General features: G+C 36.8%; 2 protein-coding genes across 3 annotated transcripts in view; one reads left to right on the forward strand and one right to left on the reverse strand.

The window, feature by feature from the left end:
• The window catches only part of ASB5 (ankyrin repeat and SOCS box containing 5), a 42,197-nt gene extending 38,704 nt beyond the window's left edge, over positions 1-3,493 (reverse strand). The window contains exon 1 of one of the 2 annotated variants that reach the window (XM_070948397.1): positions 3,443-3,493. The gene's annotated coding sequence lies outside the window, so the exon portion shown is untranslated. Of the gene's footprint in view, positions 1-2,567; positions 3,122-3,442 lie in introns of those variants that run through there. The other variant, XM_070948396.1, reaches the window with a different exon arrangement.
• A 116-nt stretch (positions 3,494-3,609) lies between these two features.
• Positions 3,610-10,984, forward strand: SPCS3 (signal peptidase complex subunit 3). Its single transcript, XM_070948496.1, has 5 exons — positions 3,610-4,034; positions 5,405-5,478; positions 6,736-6,812; positions 8,966-9,081; positions 10,575-10,984. Exons 1-5 carry the CDS (start codon positions 3,892-3,894, stop codon positions 10,705-10,707), a joined length of 543 nt encoding a protein of 180 aa, XP_070804597.1. The 5' UTR covers positions 3,610-3,891; the 3' UTR covers positions 10,708-10,984.
• The last annotated feature ends 14,433 nt before the right edge of the window (positions 10,985-25,417 follow it).

A 25,417-nucleotide genomic window follows, 5' to 3' on the forward strand; every position in this document is an offset into this window, starting at 1 on the left:
TTTGCTGGTAACTTAATAATTGAAATAGATTTATAAATAACAAACCAAAAGAGTGACCTGGCTAATTCTCCTATATTGGATTTACGAAAGTCTTGCTAAAGCATTGAAGCATTTTGTGGGAAAACAAAGAAAAAAATGAAAATAAATAAATTCTAGAACAATATTTGAGAGATTAAAGTTCAAGATAGTTAAAAGGAAGGAAGTACTGTTGGTTTATATGATCAAGATTAAAATAGGTATGTTAACTCTGATAATCCTTATATACAATATAAAGAGAAATTATAGAGTATTTGCATAATATACAGCTTTCTTGAGGCAGGAAACTTGTTTTAATGGAAATCCACTTCAGTAGTTGAGGGGTAAATAATAGTTCCAATGTCTTTATGATTTCATTCCCTTTTATCCCAAGTTGTTCTTTATTTGACATCTGTTTGCATAATTCTGTCTTGGAGCAATAGTTGCCAAGCATTCCAGCAATATCAGATTAAAATCATAGGTGACTTATCTGTCAGATAAGCCAGATTCATTTAATAACCATGTTATTAAACAACTATAGTGATTCACTTAACAATTGTAACAAGAAAGGTCATCAAATGGGACAAAACTCAAATTAACAAATGTCTTGCTTAGCAAAAGAAATGTTGGGCTCAATTGTAGTCACATGTTGAGGACTACCTGTATGTGGTGAAGGAAACAGGCTTTTAATCAGATGAAGGTCACAGAAGAAATAAATTTAGACTCTTAACTACCCTTTTAAAAAAAAGCATGACGCTAATTCTATTTTGGACTTTTCTGCAAATTTCAAGGTGGGAAAGAAGCAGCTGAAAGATGGGAGAATACGTTAAGGACAAAAGCAAAATTGTCTCACGCTAAGACTGTAGTGGAAAGCAAGATAATTAATATTCACCAGAATAAAGAGGAAATTGCTCCAAGAAGAAAACTAACTGAAATACCACAAGGAGAATTAGCCAACCATTTCTTTTGAAACTCTATGGATATGTTTTCTCTAAAGATATTCTAATGTTCATCCCTCTTCCAATAAACTTTGGAAAAATCTTTTTGAAAGATTGGATCTAACTATTCCTTACAGATACAGAAAAGGCACTATTGTGTTCTTGGACACTCCACTGCTAGCGAAGGAGGAATACTTTTTTTCTTGCAGAATTACCTCACAAACATAATTTGTTGCAGAATCACACACCCAGATATGTTGTGACTATAGCCCTAAGAATGTACAAGTCAGCTGTCATCAATATCTTATGTCTATTGTTCCACTCAGTTTCCATCTGTCGCTGGCTGGGTAGCAAAGAAATTGTTCACTGGTGTATCATGCCACAGGGAATTTTGTGAGAGCTCTTTTTCCCCCCTAGCATTAGGTTCCTCCCTGCATGTAAAAAAATGTTGGACTATTTTCTTTTTTAGTGGACTTCAGTTGTACTTCCTCCTCTGTACTCTCGTCTACTAGCTATTATCAGTGTGCATGTGTATGTTTGTTCTGTATTCTGGCTCCATTTGTCTTCTAAGTAAAAGACAAGACCTTTGAGATGTTATTGAAACAGATTTTCCAGTAGCTTGGTCAATACCAAGAGCCTTGGTAGTACAGTGGTCTAAAGCACCCTGTTATTAAGACCAGCTGCCTGCAATTACTGCAGGTTCGAATCTCACCAGGCTCAAGGTTGACTCAGCCTTCCATCCTTTCTAAGGTAGGTAAATTGAGGACCCAGTTTGTGGGGGCAATAAGCTGACTTTGTATAAATATACAAAAGTATGAAGGCTATTGCTTAACGCATTGTAAGCTGCCCTGAGTCTCCGGAGAAGGGCGGCATATAAATCAAATTAAAAAAAAAAAAAATATGTAATCAGTCAAATTTTCAAAATCTATAGCTAAGAGCTACTGCTTTAATATATAAATAAGAAGCCAAAGTACTGTATCTTTGTTGGAAAAACTTTAGGTATGTTAAAGACAATCTGAGCTGTAATTTCCAGATCAACAGGAGACTACAATTAATAGTTTTCTGCACTTCTTTGCTACCATCTGGTGTTTATTTGGAGTTGTTTCGCTAAAATGTTTACTCTATATTAATTCATCAATGTCTCACATTTCATCACTGCAATGTCTTCCAGATTTTCTGGGTAACTCCTAAACTAGTTTAGTGGGATTGGCAGCATATGAAAGGTTGAGAAAAATTAGAGTAAAATACAAAATCTATTTTATATGAGCCACAGTGGCACAATGGTTAGACTGCAGTACTGCAAGCTACTTTTGTTGACTGGCGGCTGCCTGCATTTGGCAGTTCAAATCTCACCAGGCTCAAGGTTGACTCAGTCTTCCATCCTTCCCAGGTGGGTAAAATGAGGACTCAAATTGTTGGGGGTAATATGTTGACTCTGTAAAACTGCTTAGAGAGGGCTGTAAAGCACTGTAAACAGTACATAAGTCTCAGTGCTATTGCTATTATAACTGTGCTTTATATTTGTGAGACAACCCCCCCCCCCAATCTTTCAGCTCATGGAGACTTTTTCTCCCCCGAAAGTATTTAGGATTACATCTATAGTCTAACACTTACTTTGGCAAGCAGAAAGGTAGCACCACCGGTTCCTGGAAAACTATTTGCCTCCATACTTGATTTCCATAGTTACTTTTGACACCATGAGCACTACAGTATTAATGCATTACAGTACTGTATTGAAAAATATATTTTTAAAAGGAATATAAAGTTTCATTATTTAATAAGCTTGCAATCGAACTCTCCACACCGAAGTTGGAGTCAGATTTCTTTTCTCTTTAAAACGCCTTTTATTGTGCTGAGAAAGATAAGTAGCAGCGTCCCGTCGAAATCTTGCCATTCCCATGCCTGCTTGTTAACTGGGTTACTGCAGCAGAGAACATGGCCGGGAGCGGGGGAAGCTCCGCCTCGCTATTTTAGGTTGAGGCATGCAATTCTTATTGTCCTCCCCGTATTTCCAATGAGCTGCGCCCAGCGTCTTCCCAGTAGCATCCCAGAAATAAATAAGAACAAGGCTTTTGCGTCGCAAAGGGGGGTGGACTTTCCACCACGACCCTGCACGGGGCAGCACCCTTTTCCGAGGGAGAGAGAGGCAATTCACAGGGCGGTGTAGAGAAAGTAGCGCTAACCCCGCCTTCTCCAATCAACGCCTTCCAAATGAGTTAGGGTAAAAATAGTCTCCCAAGAGACTTAATGCGTTGGAGTAGTTCGTTTTCTTAGCAGTCATTCCGAAATGACATTGCTTTCCCCCACCACCACCACCGGTACAGGCTCGGGGAATGCTGTTAAGAACTCCATGCATTCGGATAGCAGCGTAGGACGCCATCTCAAAAATAAACTTGGGGCTCTATCAAGGGCAAATTTCCCGATCTAGGAATAGCTTGCTTCCTCAATTCGGCGTTCGCGCAGGTCGCGTCCGGGGTCACTTATCTCACCTTGAAAAGCAGCATATCGCCTCAGGCGGACTTCCGGTCGCTCTAACTTTCCTATCTCTATGGAGGAACTAGAGCGAAAGATGGATGCTGAGGCTCATGGGACTTGTAGGCAGTGGACTCGAGAGGAGATCTTCCGCCTATGGGCGGGCTGAGGCGGACGGGTGCTCTTTGGGCCCTCCTCTCGCGGGGTGGTTGGGCGGGTTCGTTACCAGGCAAGGTGCTGCGTTGGGCCTCCCTTTCTCTTCAATCGCGGACAGCGGCGGTCCCAGCGGCAGCCTTTTCTTTTCGGATTCCTCGTGCCTAACTCGAGCGTGCCTGCCTGCCTGCCTGCCTGCCTGCCTCTCCGTTACTCCGGAGCTGAGGCCTGGCCGAGGGCAAGAAGAAGAAGCAGCGGGCAGTTGCTCGCTCGTACGCGTGTGTGTCGTGAGGGCTGGAGGGACGGCGGGGAGATGAACACCGTCCTAACTCGAGCCAACTCGCTCTTCGCCTTCTCGCTGAGCGTGATGGCGGCGCTGACCTTCGGCTGCTTCATCACCACCGCTTTCAAAGAGCGCTCCGTGCCCGTCAGCATCGCCGTTTCCCGTGTCATGCTGTGAGTGTGTGAATGAGGGAGGGCAGCGGCACAGGCACAGGCGGCCCTTCTCTATCCCCGGAGATGGAGACCAGCAGCCCTCGTTCCGGCGTGAAGAGGGGGAGATGGAGGGAAAACACAATCGGATGCGCATTTCTGCTTTTCCGAATTCTTTAAGGGCGTTTGTTAAGTCTTCATGGAGCCGTGATGTTCGGCTGCTCCAGCTGTCACAGTGACCTGAGGTTTCCGAGTGCTGAGTTGTATTGTGAAGTAACGCCGCGCGCCCCCCCCCCGCTTTGTTTAACCCCTTTGCCCTGGTGCTTGCTTTTAATATAAAGCCTTTATATAGTCTCACAGGAATTGATGGAGAATAATACTGAGATCAGCATCTCCTCCTGTTTGATTGTTGACTGTTACATATTATTCCACTCCTTTAATATATAGCTGCTTGGTTCACATTTAAAGGAATTCTTTATTGCAAACTTCTCTAGCTCTCAATTTTCTGTCAGTTAGGACTTAATCTATTTTTTCTCTAGATTGTCAGTTTCAGAAGTGTGGCCTTTCTTTCCTTCCTGTTCTGTCATTTCCTTTTTCTTTAAGCCAATGAATGAACAACACGAACCCTCCAGTGCTGTAATCTGCCTTCTGGCAAGCTCCCTTGAGAGTGGATGCACAGAAAGGCAATTCAGTTTAAAACATCAGTTTGCTGTTTATATTGACAGGTTATTGGCAAAGCATATCCCAGTTTCTAAGAAGTTAGAAAAGTGTAAGATGAGTGTTATTTCATAATATCTTGCTGCACTAGCAAAATAAATCCTATTTAGATACACTTTTCTGAAAATTTCAATAGACACCCTTATGAACTATGGATTTCAGATCTCATATACATAACATGGTTAAAGTGTATCATGTTAACTGTACTACATCAATGAAGTGATAGAAATACAGAGAAAATACATTTATGATATTTTCTTATAGTGAGTCATCCGGGTGAAAAATGTAAAAATATGTCCAGATTCTCATTGTATAGTAATTGTATTAGTAAAAACTATAAGTGCTAAGAAAACTAAATTATATACTTGGCTATCACAGATACTGAATTCACATTTACTTGGCATGTTTTGAATAATTTTTTTAAACAGCTCCTTAATTTAATGTTGATTTCCAGTTAACTAGCAATTGTGTTGATTATACGGGATATTTATGATTGCTTACTTGTTGATTATAAGAAATATTTAAGATATTTTACAAAAGCAAAAATTATTTTTGTAATCTACAAATAAATGTCACATTATTTAGGGTTATTTAACAATAAATTACATCTAAAAAAGACAATGTTAGAAAGGAATACATGAATAATATTGAATAATACTTTTATTTTATTTACATAGAAAAAATGTAGAAGATTTCACTGGACCAGGTGAAAGAAGTGACCTTGGAATCATTACTTTTGACATTAGTGCAGATATCCTTTATGACAAATGTTAGCATTAAGAGAGTAGAATGTCTTATTGGCTTCAACAGAACAGGTAAACTGACATCAACTCTACCTCCTTCGCTTGTAGCAAGCAGTGTGAGGGACACTGCCTCCAAAATCGACAGATGTGAATATTAATGTGTGAACAAAACTCTACAATGTTTTTAATTTCAAATGTGATGGTCCATTAGATGCTTATGGAAAAGGAGTTTCAAATTGGTTGTACTTTAAATCTTATATTGGGTGTTCTGCCATATATAGGAACTGAAAATTTGGGTTTTGCTTCCTCATTTCTAAGAAAAGGTAGAAGCAATAGTTAAGCATAATTCTTTGAAGTTATAACCATAGAACTGAATACAGCAAAGATGCAGTAGTAGTAGATTTATTTCTATACAAGTTTAGTGAACAATATAACACCAATCTTCATTTTTTTGGCTATTGTTTTGACGCTTTTTCCTGATGATCATGCTTACAGTGTATATATTTCCTGCATTTGACTGTTTGCTAACAAAGCTCAATGAACAAAGTAACAAAGTTTTGCACATCGCAACTTGAAAGTTCAGCAACATAATAGCATTGCTGTTAATTATGTCTGGAAAAATAGGAGGAAAAATAGTCAGTTGCATTCATTGTAAATAGCAAATAGTGAATGCAAAAAAATAAATAAATAGCAAGTAGCACAGAATTCAAAAAGCAGAAAAATTGAAAAATAATAAATTTAATAACCAAGTAGATAAAAGTATTTTTTCTTAAGTACATAATGATTCTCATGCTTCCCCCTTTTCCGCTCAACTAGGTCTAATCAATGGCAGCAACAGATCTACTTGCTGTTTTATTGGATAATACCAGTGTCTATGGCATTGAGATTTTTTAAAAAAGCTAAGTACAGGATAGTGCTCAAAACACTGTGCAATTAAATGGTCTTTTTCAGTTCCCAAATCAAAGTAAAATTGTGAACTGTATGTTCTGAACTCATAACATTCAAAATTCTCATTCTTCATTCAGAATATTTTGTATACTTCTAGTGAGCACTTTCTCTGTTTTCATTTCACTCTACCAGCTTGTAACCAACAGGGCTTCAAGGCTTGTTGGAATGCTTTGAGTTTGAATGATGTTCAGGCCAATCTGTGTGTATAGTTTTTTCTTTCTTTAAATAGCAATTTGGCTTGTTGAGATTTGTACTGAATGTGAATGTTTTGAAAAGAGTCATATTCTGAAACAGCATATGTTCCTTATCTTTTTCACATCTGCAAAGTATATTTGATTGGAACGTGAAACAGTTATTTTTATATTTATCAGCAGAATATTCAACAAAGAACAATGTAAGTGTGCATTCAACAGTGAATAAATGGGAAATCATACTACATTTCATGCTATTAGAATTACTGATCTGCATAATAGTAATACATGGGCAGATATTTTACTTCTTACATTCTCCTCAATCACCAAAGTAAATCTTAGAACATATTCTGGCAATAATTAAAAAGCAGCGGTTGATTATATTTTGAGATTGTTCTTTGACAGGCTATTACATATGATGCATTGTAATTTGCACCATTTCATTTTCCAGAATTAACTATTTATTTAAGATAATTTATATGGCAGCCCACTCACTGTCAGTGACTCTGGGTGGCTTACAAAGATAAGCTATAAAATGTGTATAAAAGTTTATCCATATTCTGAAAGTTAATTTACCTGACAGCTCTAGCTTGAATACTGTTTTAAAAGTTCTCTTAATAGAAAGGAAGCAATTTGGGTTTTGTGTATTGCCATTACAATACCATCTAACTTCTGTTTACAAAATTTAACTCATGGCTATCTTAATCAGAACAACATAACTTAATCAGCAACATTTTATATGTTAGAGATTAGCCATTTAATCTTTCAAGTCAGGGGTCCCCAAGGGATCACTGCAGCCTGGTACCAGCCACAATCTATTTGGAATCGGTCCTAACCTGCATTTGTGAAAGTAGCACGCATGCACGAAACCATCCCCTCTACACATACACACTCCCCGCACCGCTATCACCACTGGTCTGCTGAGCCAGAAAGTTTGGAGACCTTTGCTTCAAGTGGTCTTATAAAAACAGACTTCTGCAGAGTTTTAAATTTTTAACTGCTTTTCTATTCATTTTTTTTTTTTTTACAATCTGTAGTCCACCATGACTTAGGGAGATGAGTGGCATATCTATTTAATAAATTAATTAATACCTAACCTTTCTGTTTACAATATTATGACTTGAATCATGATCTTGTCCATAGGATCATTGCAACTATTTATAATTTTTCTTCATTTATTATAATTTTTCCATGCCGCTGTTTCCTTTCTTTATAAGAAATACCTTTACTTAGAAAAAAGGATCTAATATGATACTTCCATACTTTTGTACATTTTGCCAGATATAGCTGTATTTGCACAGTGAATGTGTAAACATTTATTTAATTTTATTTTCCAAATAATGTAAGCAATCTTGAGTAAGGTACACCTACTGTAATAATGTTTTTCATAGTGCTCACTTTTATACTAATATCTCAAAACAAATAGGCTTTAGTATTAAGTATTTAGTTTATTTCTATATTGAATTTTTATGATGCTTTCAGAGAAATTCTATAGAAAAAAATATGGCTACTGTTGTTATATGTAAATTCAACGATCTCTGTATATCCAGAGAAAGACAGCATATAACAATGTATATGAGACAACGATGTATGGTAGATGAAACATTTTTAATCTCTTTGGTGATGAAATAAGTAGTTATTTTTTGGCTCAGAAAAACAGTTCTAATTCTAGAAACTCTTAAAATAATATTTTCAAGTATTACTTCCAAGCTTTTAATGGTCCTAGAAAATGCTGTACTTCAAGAGTACAAGAGTAACCTGCAAATTGCATATGGCCTCCTTTGTTTTTTTAAATGACGATTTTATTGATTTTCATGTAAAAGACGAGCATAAAATCAGAATTTATAAAAAGTATTAAAATAATTGAAAGTAAACCATGCATATAAAAGATATAAAATAATGATACCGCAAAGAAAGCAAGTAAGTGAGAAAACAATAGATTAATAAGAATGCAGTGCATTTTTTCTTCTTTTTTAAAGGTTTTATGTACCTATTTTTAATCATCATTATTTAGAAAATGTCCCTTCAGCTCTCAATTGTCCGTGCATGTGTGGATAGGAAGCCCTTCAAAAAAACTTTTCTGCCTCTGTTTCAGCGGTTCCATACAGCTTAATATTAAACATAATATTTGTATAATTCACTTTAAATTACTATAAATGTTGCAGAAAAGATTTAAAAATTGCAGATTAATCCTCTTTTATGTTCCACTTCCAAGTGCACTTCTGCATTGTACATATTAGCTGACTATTTAAAATTATACTGTGAACAAAATCTCAAATGTTTCTATATTCTGCTTTCTTAAGATATATATTTCATATTGGTTTTGTTGATAATAACTTTTTAGTTTTAATTGTAGGCATTGAATCAAGTTGTCCTTTGGGACAAAATTATCTTGAGAGGAGATAATCCAAAACTGCTTTTGAAAGATATGAAATCAAAATACTTTTTCTTTGATGATGGAAATGGCCTTAAGTGAGTAAATTTCCCCTTACATTATTTATTGATATATATTTGTGATATATATATACGCCAGGATAAAACTATAAGCAGTCTTATACAGTCTTCAACAGTTTATTTCTGTTGCATCTGAGCCTCTTCAGCAGAATACACTTAATCCTTAACAACAATAATTGGGACTGGAATTTTCATTGCTAAGCAATGCACTTGTAAAGTGCAACATCATGTGATTGTATCACTTAGCAATGATAATTCTGACAGTCTCCATTGCTATGGTTAAGCAAGGATCACAAGTCATTAAGCAAGGACCTCCTTGATACTTCCTGCCAGTTACTAACAAATGAGGTCAATGGGTAAGCCGGCAGGAAGTTGCAAGCATAAACATAGCTGGGCCTTGTGGGGATGGCTGCTGCTTCCTGTTGGAAGGTAAACAGGTAACTGCCACAGTGCTCCAAAAGTGTGGCTGGAGGACAGGTGGGCACTACAGTGTGCAGACTTGTATAATTCATAGCCAGGCTTTTCAGAAGATAAAGTGTAGGAGAGCAACTTACAAGAGTGACTTACAACCTTCCTGCCAGCTTCTCCATTAATTTTGCTTGTGGGAAACTGGCAGGAAAGGTCACAAAATGGTAATCATGTGATGATGGGACGCTGCAACTGTCAAAAGTGCAAGCTGGTTGCCAAGCACCTGGATTGCAATCACATAACAGCTGTTGTGCTGAGACGCCTAGAACTTTGAGGACTGGTCATAAGTACCGTTGTTCAGCACTGTCATAACTTTGGACAGTCACTGAATGAGTGGTCATTAACTGAGGACTACTTGTAAATAGATATTTTTTCTTTTGAGATAATTCACTATATATTGACCATCTATTTATAAATGCTGCAAGTATCTACTGCATCTCTAATATAATTTACAGAAGTTCTCTTTATGTATTTGATAGACTTGCTTATGAATATTAACCTGACTATAAGTCTTGAATGTCTAGTGAGTTCCCCGTATTACATGATCACAATAAAGAGATGCAGGTTTCATTGTTTCTCAATATAAAAACTGAACATTACAGTTCATAATCAAATTCTTATTAAATCAAATTAATGATTTTTTTATGATGACATGCATATAAGGCTATGCAAAGTATTTAAAGGCATGTTTCATGAATTGTAAAATCAGAAACAATTGTAAAGTCACAGACAAGGTCTGACAAAGATTGAGTTGCTTCAAAGGCATTCCTGGGTATATGTACTTGCTTGTATACAGACAGAAGCCTCTGGGTAACTGTGCATGCATGTGCATGAATAAATTAAGACCCTTGAATCAGCAACATCAAGTGTTCTAGAAACTAATGCCTCGACACTTTGAGGGGGGGCCCTTACACAAATGCCACTTCATGACACACCCCTTTTGAATGATTTGCATAGCAGTTATGCATCATTTTACCTACTGTAGCTTTTCTTGTAGCTTAAAGTAATTAAATGTTTCTTCTAACTCTTTGTTCTAATTGCAGGGGCAACAGGAATGTCACTTTGACTCTCTCATGGAATGTCGTACCAAATGCAGGAATCCTACCTCTTGTAACAGGAGCAGGACACATATCTGTTCCATTTCCAGATACTTATAAAACGGCCAAAAGCTATTAAATTATTGGGCTGTACCTTGAGTAACATATTTTTATACTTGTACATTATAAATTTTATCAATTTTTAGTCTCTTGCCCACTGCAATTCAAAGGTACTGTACTTAATTTCTTTAGGCTTAGCTGAGAGGGAGGGACATTTTGTCAGATTTGTTTTCAGTTAAAAAAGATGAAATTCCAATCTCAAGGAAAGGTGGTTGTTTAAATTTGAGCAAATGGTTTTGTGTTTACTATTGGGAGAAAAATACCTTTCTTATAAATAAACTTTTTGAAATCAGAAATAGTTTGGTTTGGTATAGTATGAGTTATTTTTTCTTCCATTCTCCTATCTATGCATACTTATTTGAAAATTCAGTATTGCCACCATGGCATGTTGTTATGCAGAAACATAACTTTACTCAAACTGAGCGTTTACTGAAACAAATTTCTTTGTAAAAATATTTTATAAAAGAAATGGAACATGAACAAGCTTTCTTAAAATGATGCAGCATCCTTTTTAAAAGAAAAAAAATACTTCACATTTTTAGGAGTTGCATTCTGGATTGATATTGGTACAAAAAATTCAGGTGGCGTATCTTTGTGGAATCAATTTGGAATCTGATCTTGGGGCAAAGATTAAAGTAGTTTTCACAAAAGCTGTGGTGGTTGAGATTAGAGAAGATACACCATGAGATATATCATTTAATTTAAAAATAAATGCAATTCTTAGATAAAACTAATAAAACTTAGATAAAACTTAGATAAAAATTCAACTCATGCAGTATTGACTATATAAAATAGATTAACAGTTTATTTTGTTAAAAAGTCTTATACTTGTTTCATTCTTGTTTTGCTCTTCAAAGCAGTGATCAAACTATCTAATCTGATTCCTCATCTATTTGGAAAGTATTTTTAATTATCCTTATTGACAAATGAGATATTTAAAATTACACATTTTCTCTTATCAATTACACTACTTGCATTATACTCCACCTAACACACTTCAAATAACACACATAATTAATTAAATCTTAACATACCCCAATCTTAATATAGAATCAGAGGCTTGTAGAATCTCTTTTATCCACATGTAGCTTTTAGATCAGAAAAACATTTTTTTCTGCATACATGCATTGATGAGGGACAAAGTATGTATAAATTCTGAAAAGTATATTTTCTGAACCATTTCAACACTTGCCATGATTTAACCTTTAGGTTTTAGATTTCTCTAGGCACTGTTGCTTATTGTGTATAAGGAAAACCTTTTGGTTGCATAGAATCATTTTATTTCATTTCAGACACTTCCCAAGTGCCTGCTTTCTTTTTATATAGCATTTTTTTGGTCCTAGAATATGCTATTCATTCTTGTAAACATTTCATCCTTATACCACTGCATCTTTATATTACAATGAGCATGAACAAAAGCCTTAATGTGATTAAGTACAGGTTACTATAAGTGGTCTAATTAGTTTTAATGCATACCTATCTAAGGGAGATTAAAAACCTGGATGGAAGGTTACTAAGAGCCCTGTTTAAGAACTGGTTTATGCCGTGTGTAGAAGTCACAAAAAAGCCCTTTTATAAAATCAGTTCATTCAAATAGTTCTTCTTGGTGCCCCATAATTCATAATATTGTGGGCCTCAGAAACACATTACATAGGACTGCATAATAATCCTATGTAAGATGATTAAACCACAGTAATTTCCTATTGAGCAGGTTTATATTTCTGAAAGAATGATTTGGAGGCAGTATCAGGTGTTTACAAGGTAGTAAATATCTCTGGAAATGCATTTGCCACTTCTTAATAGTCTGTATAGGGGCCAATCTAGAATGCTACCTGTTTAGTCCAATGACTATTCTGAGTGCTTCTGAATGTATCCTCCAAAGAACCTTAATTCAGGTAAGTCTGATGCTGTCCATCTTCATTGCAAGATTACAGTAATAGAATCTTGCAAATCTGAAAGTTTTTCTTCCTCTCATTTTACTCTCTGGAAAACTAGGAAAGATCCTTCTGAAATACTTCCCATATGCTTCTGTGGACGGAAATACTTTTTGCATGATGGTTGTCTAGTCTGCAACTCAAGTTCATTCTCACATACCATTATGCAGAGAAGAAAATTAAGAATAATTCTTAGCAATTATTTACTTAGACTTATCTGGCATTATATGATCATTCTATCACTATTTGCAGCTATAGATCTGGTACAATAAAAGAGCAAATAATAAAACAATAAAATGAGAAATGACCAAGAAATTTCCTCCCTATCAAATGTTTCACTTTTCTTCCTTTACATATCTTGTTTATGTTGATAGATTCTGCATTTGTATATTTAATAGTAAGAGCTATAATAAATAATGTCATTTTCGGTCTTTTATTAATGCCACTTTACTAGATTTTGTGAATATTCTTAAGTATTCTGCGGAAAATAGTACATAAACTGCTGAGTGTCCAATAAATATTTTATTAATAACTTACTTAGATTTGAAGGTTGATAGCAATTGAAACAAGATAACAGATTTTGCTGCTGTGTCTAAAATATTTATTATTCTGCAGATGGAACTCATATTCTCAATTCAAATACACAAGATTAGTTTATTTTGGTATTGACAAAAAACACATTTAATTACAGGTTTGGTGAGGATCTTTCTTCTGCTGTCCACACATGCTTCTGATGTAATGGATAAAACACATTTGTTAACTACAAGAGATTTGTATGTCCAGATGGAGGGGTAAGCAATGCTAGGTCTCTGAAGATTAAGTGAAAGTATGGGTACTCTGGGTGTGCAAAGAGAAAAGATGTCCTTTTTATTTATTGATAAGTGGACTAGAAAATGAATAAATAAAAACAAACGGACAGTTTGTAGACTGAATGCAAGATGGTTTTGTATAGCTTCTGATTGTGGTTACTGACAATATGTATATAGATCAGTGTTGAACATTAGGTTCTATGTGTTGGTTACATTGAGTAACTTTTTTGTGCCTTCTATATAAGACTACAGTTTGTTAACTGGGATTCAGTTACAATAATGAACAACTAGATTAGTGACAAAAGTACAAGATGTAATAATAAATTGATCATATAGAAAGAGTAGGATAGATGTAAACTAATTTGTAGCAAATACTAATCAAACTGATAGGTTAATAGTTGACAGAGTTTGTTTTATTTCTTTCCATATACATGGAAATTTCATTATTTATATAGCCACGAGGAACTTGTCTTATTACAGGAAGCAAGCTGATAGAATGCATCAGTAAGAAGATTGAAAGAATTTCTGTTGGAAACGTATCTTTCTTCTGTACTTTTTCCCTGGCTGTAGTTGGTTGAACCTTTTAATTTCCTGTATTGCAACAAGGAGGGTATTCTATTTTTAATTGTTCTTTCCATTTTATTTTTTTCTGGGAATTCTCTTCTACCAAAATATTTTGAAAGAGAAAAGCCTATTTTATGGAAATAACTTTTGCCTTAGTTAAGATTCCATAGACTATATCCTGGAGAAATTAACTTAAAAATATGTTATACATATGCTGTCCAATTTCTGCTGAAGATAAACTATTTCCACTTTTTTCTTAATTACTTTTTTCCTAAGAAAATGTAATGTTTACGCACTAAAATATTGTTAACTGCTTTTTGTTTTCTTATAGACTTAGCCAGTTCTTTATTGGCATATCTTCATCAGGTTAAATGGCCTTTTCTAAAATGGCTTTTGAGATTTAGTTTGAACAATTTTGTCAGTATATAAGAAATTATGAGCTGGAATAGCCATAACAAGTCAGCCAATGGAAACAGTTTGGTGACTAAGAAACAGGATCTGTTGTGAATCATGGGAGACAGTTCGGAGCCTGGGTGTGGCTTAGCTTGACTGATCTGTGTGTGTATGTGTATATGTATGTATGTATGTATGTATGTATGTATGTATGTATGTATATATATATATATATATATATATATGTAGGTCTTTGGTTATTCGGGTCTTCTCCCACGTAAAATTGAAGGTTTCTTGGCGACGTTTCGACGAAGTCTCATTCGTCATCTTCAGGCTGGTGTTCTCGGCTTCGTGCTCACGAAGCCGAGAACACCAGCCTGAAGATGACGAATGAGACTTCGTCGAAACGTCGCCAAGAAACCTTCAATTTTACGTGGGAGAAGACCCGAATAACCAAAGACCTACATACAAACACCCGCGAAAACCTGAGAAAAAACAAATATATATATATATATATACACACACACACATATACATACATACATATACATATACATATACATACACACACACACAAACTGTATTTTTCGGGTATAAGACGCACCTTTTTACCCCCAAAAAGGGAGTGAAAATCTGGGTGCGTCTTATACGCCGAATATAGCCCCGCCCACCCGCCAGCCCCCACCCTTCGGCCATTTTCGGGCAATTCCAGGCGGCGGGGATCTGGGTCAGGTCACAGCCTGAGGAACAACCCTCTTTGGGACGTTGGGGGGGGAATCTGCCTGGCAGGAACAAGATGTGTGCCACGACTTGCAGTTGGGCACCCCTCTGGCTGCCCAGCAGGCAGTTTAGGGCAGGCAATGGTTGCAATGACTTCCCTGCAATGCGAGGAGCTGCTGCCTATGCCCACTGCACCCAGGAGCTGAGCGAACTGAACGAGAGCTCCTAAAGAAAAACGCCCCTCCTTTCCAGCCACCGCTGCCCGGATTCCCCAACGCAATAACGTTGGGGAATCCAGGCAGCGGTGGCCGGAAAGGAGAGGCGTTTTACTATAGGATCTCCCGTTCGGCTCGCTCAGCTGCTTGGTGCAGAGAGGGCTTAGGCGGCAGCTCCTCACATTGCAGGGGAACTGGCCGCCCACAGCCTGAAACACGGTTCTGATTATTGTGTTGGGGAATCCGGGCAGTGGTGGCTGGAAAGGAGGGGCGTTTTTCTTTAGGAGCTCTTGTTCGGCTCGCTCGGCTCCTGGGCACAGAGGGCTTAGGCGGCAGCTCCTCACATTGCAGGGGAGTGAAGTCATTGTGGCCATTGCCTACCCAAAGTTGCCTGCTGGGCGGCCAGACGGGTGACCAGCTGCAAATCGTGGCACCCACCTTGTTCTCTGAAGCTTACAGGCAGATTCCCTCCCGACCATTCCAAAATGCTGGTACGCAGAGATAGAATTCTTGTTTTCTTGTTTTTCTCACCCAAAATTAAGGTGCATCTTATACTCCAGTGCGTCTTATACACTGAAAAATACGGTGTATATATATATATATATATGTAAAGTTGGTTTGTCCTTGCATTATACCTTCTGTGATTCTGTGCTTCTATGATTTCTGGTTTTGACTTCTACTTCTTGTACTTGCTATCACGTTGCAAGAGCTGCATGGGTTTTGTATACATGCATCATGCTTTATATTATTGTATATAAACAGGTTTCTTCTATAAATGAATCCTACTGAATTATTTACTTGTGTGCTGGTTGGATTGCTGAAAACTCTAACAGGTTATAGGCCCGGAGCACCCCAAGCACACAGTAAGACTGAACTGTAATTAAGATGAAGGACAGCCTGTGTTATAAGTAAAAGTGAGCAAGGCTGAGAAGGCTTGCAAGATGGCTGTTGATTTCGAGGAGAGCTCTCTGCCTCGATTGAGACAGAAGAATTATATTATTTGGGCTGCAAAGATGGAATGCTTCCTGAAGGCTAAGGAGCTCTGGGATATTGTTATTAATCCACCCCAGGCACCATTAGCAGCAGCAGATTGAAGGCAGCATGATAAGGCACTGGCCTACATCATCTTAATTTTAGAAGATGAACAATTCTTGAATGTAACTGATTTAAAAACTGCAAAGGATGTTTGGCTGAAATTGAGAAGTGTGCATGTGAGTGCATCAGCATGCAATATTGTGCCATTATCGAGACAATTATACAGAGCCCGGTTGCTACCACAAGAGAGGGTGGAGAAGCATTTGCTGCACATGCAGACTTTATTTATTGAGTTGGAACAATATGGAACGCATATTGATGAAACATGGGACTTAGTTTCAGCTATTTTTGAGTTCAAACCAGAACAGGACTTACGAATGGAAGCCCTTAAAGCCTGTTTGATTTCTGAGAAAAACAAACACCATTTTAGAAGAAGCCACAAGGAGAAATTCCTGAGGTGGGGGCCCAAGGAGCAGAGAGAGAAAAGCAACAGACAGGATGTATGCAAAGACCAGATTACAGCCTAGCAAAGATTTTCTATGAAGAAAGAGAAAGAAAAAGAATGGTGGTGTTTTATCTGTGGTGATAAGACTCATTTAAAGAAAGACTCTTTGCAAGGAAGAAAAACAACAAATGGACAGGCTGCTGTTGCAAACGTTAGCTATTGTAATGGTAGAGACAAATGGTTAATAGACAATAGGGCTAGTGAAACAACTGTTAATAATTCTAAATTGTTTTTCAGAATGGATCCGGCTGGAGGAGATGCAGTAGCCTTAGCAAATGGCCAGAAGGCTAAAGTCACAGAAAAGGCAGTGTGCTCATTCCATGTCTGGAGGAAAAGTTTAGTAACATATTATGTGTGCCTGAAATGGAGCATAATTTACTAAGTGTCTCTAGTCTAGACAAAAAGGTTTTGAGACCACATTTGTAAATGGGAAGTGTCTCATAAAAAGAGATGGGAGTGAATGTTACAGGGCATAAAACAGGATGATCTTTATGTGTTGCAGGGACAAAAAGTTCAATGTGTCCAAACATTTGGAAATGTGGCACAACATGATTCATGTGTTCATCACTTGCATAGAAAGCTTGGCCATATCAGCTTTAGAGTTTTGCAAAAGATGCAACAGTTTGGAAAAGAGTTAAACTTAAAAGGGTATAAGGCATATTTGGACTGTGCAGTATGCAAATCATCAAAGTCCAAGGCATTCCCATAAGCAAGAGTAGCAGAAGGCAGACAAGAAAAGCTCTGGAGCTGGTACATGTGGATTTGGTGGGGCCAATACAAGCCAGTTTGGGAGGAGCAAAGTATGCAATGGTTATTGTAGATGACTACAGCAGATTTGGGTTGTGCTATTTACTAAAGAGTAAAATAGAGGTGCTACAGAAATTTAAACAATGGGTAAAAGGAGATATAAACAGGTATGTCACCTGCAAACTGTCAGAAGTTCAGAATTCATGTCAGCAAGTTTTCAACAGTGGTTGGGACAGTTAGGAATAAAACAGATGCATTAATCCATACACAGCAGCTGAGAATGGTGTGGTTGAGAAGCAGAATGGTGTCTTACAAACAATGAAGGATTCACTGCTGGAGGATTCTGGTCTGAGCAGGTCATATTGGGGTGAAACCATGTTGACTGCTAATTATTTAATCAATAGGTTGTGGAGTTCCTCAATGATACTCCATACGTAGTACTATATGGGAGAAAGTCATCTCTGGCACATTTAAGGGTGTTTGGAAGCAATGCATGGGTGCATATTCCTAAAGCAATCAGGAGAAAAGGCTGGAAAGCTCAGGTTTACAGGCTAGGAGCCTGGCTCAAAGAGCTATTGCTTTATCAATGGGAGCAAAAGAATAGTGATTTCCAGGTCTGCACGCTTTGCAGAGCAAAATTGGAACAGAATTGATGCCAATTTTTGGAGTATCTACTTAGTGACGGTGACCAACTTAGTGATGGTAACTCATTTAGTGACGGTGTCAGCATTCAAGGAGGAGAAACTGAAAAAGAACAAGAAAAGGAGTCAGGAGAAGATGACTCGGATATGAAGCAAGAGGGGGTTGAAACACAAGAGCAGTCAATGCCACGCAGATCAGAGCGAGGGAACAAGGGGATTCCACCTGGCAGGTATTCTTCTAATGAAATTTGACGACAAAAGTGAAGTCTGTGATTAAGAAATATATCAGTCAGCAATAGAGAGTTTGCTATATCTGTCACAGTGGTCCAAACCAGACATAGCTTGTGTAGTAAGCATTTTAAGTTGCTTTACTGCTGTACCATCACAATTGCATTGGATGCATGTAGAAAGGATTCTCAGGTATTGAAGGGAACTGTGAACTTGGGTCTTCAAATACAGGTCTCTGAAGAATTAAAGTTGAAATGTTATGTTGACAGTGATTATGCCAATGATGTAAAAACTAAAAAGTCCAATTCTGGGATTGTGGTATTATTTGGACGGGCTTTAATTGCTTGGAAGTCCAGAAAACAAAAAACTGTAGACATTTCTACTGCAGAAGAAGAATTTATCGCTCTTATCTGAACTTTGTTCAGAGGTAACTTGGTATGTACAGCTATTAAAGGTTTTAAACGTAGAAGTAAATGAAGCTGTAACACTTTGAGGATAATGCTGCTTGCATTAAAATGGCAACAGGTGACAGAGTAAAGAATAGAAGCAAGCACGTGAATATTAAATATTGTAATGTAAGAAACTATCAAAAGTAAACTAATTCATTTGCTTCACTGTTCTTCAGAAAACAATCTAGCAGATATAATGACCAAGCCATTGGGTGGAGTGCATCATGGGAAGAATATTAAGTTATTCTGTTTTATGTCTCTTCCACTCATAAAGGGAAGAGTGTCAGTGTATAAGAAATTATGAGCTGGGATAGCCATAACAACAAGTCAGCCAATGGGAACTGTTTGGTGACTAAGAAACAGGACCTGTTGTGAGCCATGGAAGATAGCTCGGAGCCTGAACGTGGCTTAGGTTGACTGATCTGTATATATGTAAGAGTTGGTTTGTCCTTGCATTAGAGCTTCTGTGCTTCTGTGATTTCTGATTCTGGCTTCTACTTCTACTTCTTGTACTTGCTACCACTTTGCAACAGCTGTATGAGTATTGTATACATGCATCATGCTTTATATTATTGTATGTAAACAAGTTTCTTCTATAAACGAATCCTACTGAATTATTTACTTGTGTGCTGGTTGGATTGCTGCAAACTCTGACAAATTTATTATCCATCCATTAATTCCTTCCACTTGTATATTGCCAAATCAGCCACAGATTTATAGCAGTTTCCAGTAACAATCGGCAATGAAAACAGCCACAGGAGAAAATCAAAATTAAAACATCCAAAATAAAATATAATTAACTGAAACACTAAGCAATTTGTAAAAAATACACAAGACGATTATACTAATTGAATAATAAAAATAAAAGTGAATAGAATGGATAAATAACGAAATAAAATAACTATAGTTATAGTAAAATAAAGTTGGCAACAATATGTTTAAATTATTTTTCAATTCTATTTTTCAATTTTCTTTCCTTTAAGAATTCTTGTCTATTTTTTAAATATTTACAATCACAATCATGAGGTCTTGATTGTAGAATTCCACTTGTATCGTTTGACTGGGTGTTAAAAATAAACTTAGCACAATTTGCTGGGTGAAGCAACTACCAGTATGAAGATTCTAGGAGCTGGGAGCAGAGGGCATAATGAAGGCACCTCATTCCATTCTGGATGCTCTTTCCCAGTAGAACTATAGGAAAATAGACTTCCTCAGCTACCTATTTATTTTCTAGTTCTATAAGGTGGTGATAACTTTTTCATCTGATCTTCATTGCTTCTATTTGAAACACATACAGAGCATGGTTTCTGATCCCCCCCCCCCAATTCCTTAATCACAACTTCACTCTGTTGGAGGTGACTGCAAGGGAGGCAGGGGCTTTAAAATAGAGCAGTCAGCAGCTTTCTGATCCATTGCCAATGGATGTCAATGTCTTCACTGATTCAGTTGCCTTGGCATATTTTTTTTCTGGATCTTTTTTCTCTGGTCCTGTTCCATATGTGTGTGTGCACGCGCACGCACACACACGCACATACATGTGTGTGTGTAATTACAGAGTCCCAAGCATTTTAAACAATTCTTTCCAATATTCTGCTGAATAAGAAGGTAAGGAAAACATGGACGACGTGATTTGTGGATGTCTTTTCAATTCCTCTACCAGCAGTGACCAGTGATCATCTGCATTGATGTTGCTTTATTGGTGAGGGAACGACATATAAAATATTTTTTTTTCTCTGTGATGAAATAACAGTGTGAGTGTGTATTTGTCTACATACGGGCAGTGGTTATATGGTTTATACTGCTCCAGACTATGAAATGAGGGAGTTAGAATGGAGTTGTTAGTGACATTTAAAGTAGCTGTCCAAATGCCTCTCCCATAGAGTTGAGTTTGATGAAACTGTCTGTATTTAAGTAAAATGACTGGTCTGTAATCTCTGTTTTACTGGCAGGCAAGTTTACAGATACTGACATCTTGGCACCTGGCTTACCTATTCTATTTCAACAGCTGTGGTGAGGATAACATGAAAACAATCAGTGGCACAATGGTTAGAATACAGTATTGCAGGCTAACTCTGCTCACACTGCCAGGAGTTCAATTCCTTTGATCTGAACTAACAAGCTCTTCCATAACAGACAAAGAAGAGAACAATAAACGAAGCAACGTTGCCATTCCATACATTGCAGATATACCGGAAAAACTCAGGATCTTCAGCCAACACAATATACTGCACGCTTCAAACCCAAGAATATACTAAGGCAGAAGCTTGTCCACCCCAAGGATAAAACACCCACAAATTGAGCAATGTGGTATATGCAGTACAATGCAGTGAGCCATGTGTAGATCTGTACATTGGAGTAACAGCAATCATTTCATAAACATATGGCACAACATAGGAGAACAAACCCAGTCCATTTGCATTTAAAAGACACGGGCCACTCTTTTGAAGACCACAAAGTCCACATTTTGGATAGAGAACCACTGGTTTGAAAGGGGTCAAAGAGGCCATCTATGTCAAAATTGAACAGCCCTCTCTCAACAAAGGGGGGGGGGATATGACATAATCTATCTCCAGTCTACAATCCAGTCCTTTAAACAGTTCCAAGAAGTCATTTGCACTACTCAGGTGACCCTGATGACATAGAAAAATCTGCAGGGGGCCTCAACCACTCTCTAAAAGAATGCAAATGACCAGCTGTCTGCAAGGAGTATAAATCCTTCCATTCCCCACCATCCCATCAGACCTGAAGAAGCTTCTTGGATGAGAAGTGAAATGTCTTCAAAGAAAATCAAGAAAGTCCAGTTGCCTCTTGAAAAAGCACATTTGGGTCAACTATGACCTGGATGACAGAATCTTCATAGGCATTTACATGGCTAGAATTTTGTAATGCTAACTACTAAACAAAATATATAACCATTAGGTGGCATCATTGCATTGCTAAATAAGAAAAGCAGGCAAGTTTATTCCCCTTCTAAAGTTACTGCATTGGTTTTTTGGTTGTTTACAGATAAATATCCTTATGATCTGCTCTGGAATCTTCCTAGGTATGTCAGACTGACAATCTCTTGTTTGCTGGATCTTATACCCCCTCCCTTTTTTTGATAGAGACATTTTGTTTTTTCCAATCGTTTGGCAGTTCTTCAATTGCCAATTCTGTGATAATACTGGGAATCTGACCAGATGATCAGATGTTGTTGTTTTTTAAATTGCCTTGGGATGTCATTTATCTGATATTGCAGTTTTAAACTAATTAGAGAGGTTTAACCTCAACCATGTTTTTAATCAATCTTTAATCCTGCTCCTTTATATTGCTCGTCAAAATTTTATGGCTCATAAAACATTTTTTGTTGAAAAAGACAACTGAAATAGAAATTAGGTAGCTTTGTCTTTTTTAGCTGTTACCATTGTGCAATCCTCAAGGAGCAGCTTGTATACTAATTATTTTCCTTTTATATTGAGTCTTTCCAACCCAATGGAATGTTGAGAAGGAATTATGTAAAACAGTGTTTTTCAACCTTGGCAACCTTAAGATGTGTGACTCATGTTGGTTGGGGAATTCTGGGAGTTAAAGAAGCTTCTTGAATGAGAAGCAAAATGTTTTCAAGGAAAAAACCAAGAAAGTCCAGTTGCCTTTTGGAAAAGCACCTTTGGTGACAATTAAGGAAAAAAAAATACCTCCAATGCATTGCTCAAAAAGAAACTGCTAGGCAGTGGCTTAGAATGTTACTGAATCCTATATTTTAAGCTTCTTTCTTACTCTTTTCCCAGTCCTATGACTCAGTGTAGAGCTGTTTGTAAGAAAATAGAAACAATTTACACTTTTCCTTACACATTTGTTCTTCTCAGCATCTTTTGCCAACCTCATCTTTTGAGTTTTTACTTTCATGACACCAGATTTCTATGGTAAATATCTGTAGTCTTTCTTTGTGACCTATTCATTGTTTAATTTCTTATATCAGTACTTTTCTGCTATCGGATTTTCCATAGGGATTTAAGATAACCATATTGGTGTTTCCACACCAGGTTTTCCCTTTTTGGATGATTTTAATATCCAATTAGAATTTCATAACTGACATAATTTTACTAACTCTTTTTGTTTTTCCTCCCATTATTTTCTGTTGCAACACAAACTTAAAATTCTTTGGGTGTGTTAAAATTTATATTTTAGAGTTCAAGAATATTGATACTGTATATAGAATATTGCCTATGATTTATCTTCTTCTATTAAGTTCTATTAAGAACTCCAGCATTGCACAACCATTTGATTTGAAGTAGATATGTCTAAGAGTTACCTTGAGGTAAGATGAGTGACTGATACATTTTATAAGTAAATAAATAATAAATAAATATATCTGAACTAGTGATTACATAATGGAAAAATTATTTTTTTTAAATCACATTTTTCTCCTCTCATGCCTATTAATGTTTTTGGAACATATGTAGTTTTCTTACATCAGGTGCCTTCAAAATGGCAGTCATGCAAAAATAACATGACAAATAAAAAATAGAGAATTAAGCCTTCATGTTTGATGCACCATTTATTTAAATAGTTCAAAGTAATTAAAAGTGAAAGCAAAATTGTATGTTATTTGCAAACTTGTTTGTCCAATTTCTAGTTTTCACCAGTAGATGTCAGCCCATTTATTTCAAAAAGTGAATAGATACACATTTCTGCAGCTGATTGCTGAAGATTTCGTTTAAAACCAAGATGTAAATATACAGCTGCATTTAGACTAAACTCACGCTCTTCATGAGAAAGTATTCATTAGTAAATGTACATCATTATTTTCTTACCAACTATAATATCTAAGAGGAGATAGGGAAATTTCTTAATTAAGTAGAAACTACTCAGATTATAATTCCAATAAGTGTTGAACAAAAAATATGTTTGGTTAAGAGGCCATGGAGCGTACTAGCATATAAATTTAAAACTACTTATTCTCTGACACTGGGATATTTTCCCCACCTTTCATGCTCTTTGAGATATAATTTCCACATTTTTATGGATGTCTCATCCATATTTCTATCTTCTTGAGTGGCTTCCAAGTTTTATATCATCTTGGAAAATTGTTTGCATAAAAGGGAAATGCACATGCTATATAGGAAGAAAAGCTTGTCAGATGATATAATCATCAGATACTCATGAAGCCTTTTATTCCAGAAAACAAACACTAACTTTGTTTGAATTGAGGTGTCCTCAGTGTTCTCTGATCTTGGTTGTTTTCTTGCGAACATTTTACTACTCAAACTAGATAACATCATCAGTGCTAGTGCTAATTTGAATTTCTCTAAACCCATCTATCAGGCCCATCTACCATTTGTCAGACCATTTTTCTTCCCCTTCCATTCAATCTTGTCCAATTTTTAGAGATTGCCTGGACAAGACTTTGCAATTTTCTTAACAAGGCTTTTCAAAAGTGGGTTGCCATTGCCTCCTTTCTAGACCTGACAGAAAGTGGCTGGCACCAGCTAGCTTTGTGCCCAGGTGGAACTATAGCTTCACAGTTTTCCAGTTTCCAGCCTGGTGTGTTAATCCCTATACCAAACTGGCTCTGAATCAGACCTTGGGTGATCTCAAAACTTGTTGGTGCCTTTACTGTAGACCAATTAGAATTCTCAGGTTTCTAGGATAGAAATTCTCAGGTAACTTGAAAAAAAATACCAGAAGAAGACATGACAAATCATTTTCATTCTGTTGCCAAGAAGATTATATGGATAGATACATGTAGTCATCAGAAGTTGAACTCAGTTCAAGAGATTTTACTTTTCTCTGGAGGGCATTCCTAAACCTTAGTATAGGTTTATACAAGACAGACACAGACTTCAGAGGATAATTAGAACTGAAGAATAATTAGAACAATTGCTACCAACCTGCCTTCCATTGAGGACCTGTATATTGCACAAGTCAAAAAAAGGGCTGTGAAAATATTTACAGACCCCTCACATCCTGGACATAAACTGTTTCAACTCCTACCCTCAAAACGACGCTATAGAGCACTGAACATCAAAACAACTAGACACAAGAACAGTTTTTCCCCGAACGCCATCACTCTGTTAAACAAATAATTCTCTCAACAATCAAACTAGTTACTAAGTTTGCACTACTATTAATCTTCTCATCGTTCCCATCACCCATTTCCTCCCACTTATGACTGTATGACTGTAACTTTGTTGCTTGTATCCTTACAATTTATATTGATATTGATTGTTTCCTGATTGCTTATTTGTACCCTATGACTATCATTAAGTGTTGTGCTTTATGATTCTTGATGAACGTATCTTTTCTTTTATGTACACTGAGAGCATATGCACCAAGACAAATTTTCTCTCATGTGTTCTCTATTCACTTTTCTATACTTTCTCTTCATTTCAATCTTTCCTTTCCTTTAACACTTACTCCTTTCTTGGGTTGGAGACATGAAGACATTTCTTCCATGGAGACATGGAAGAAAGAAGAATGGGGGAGAGAAAGGAAGAAAGAGGGGGGAAA

Source organism: Pituophis catenifer, unplaced genomic scaffold (genome assembly GCF_029215685.1).
Source record: "Pituophis catenifer annectens isolate HBS135680 unplaced genomic scaffold, rPitCat1.0.hap2 SCAF_8, whole genome shotgun sequence".
Lineage (NCBI taxonomy): Eukaryota > Metazoa > Chordata > Lepidosauria > Squamata > Colubridae > Pituophis > Pituophis catenifer.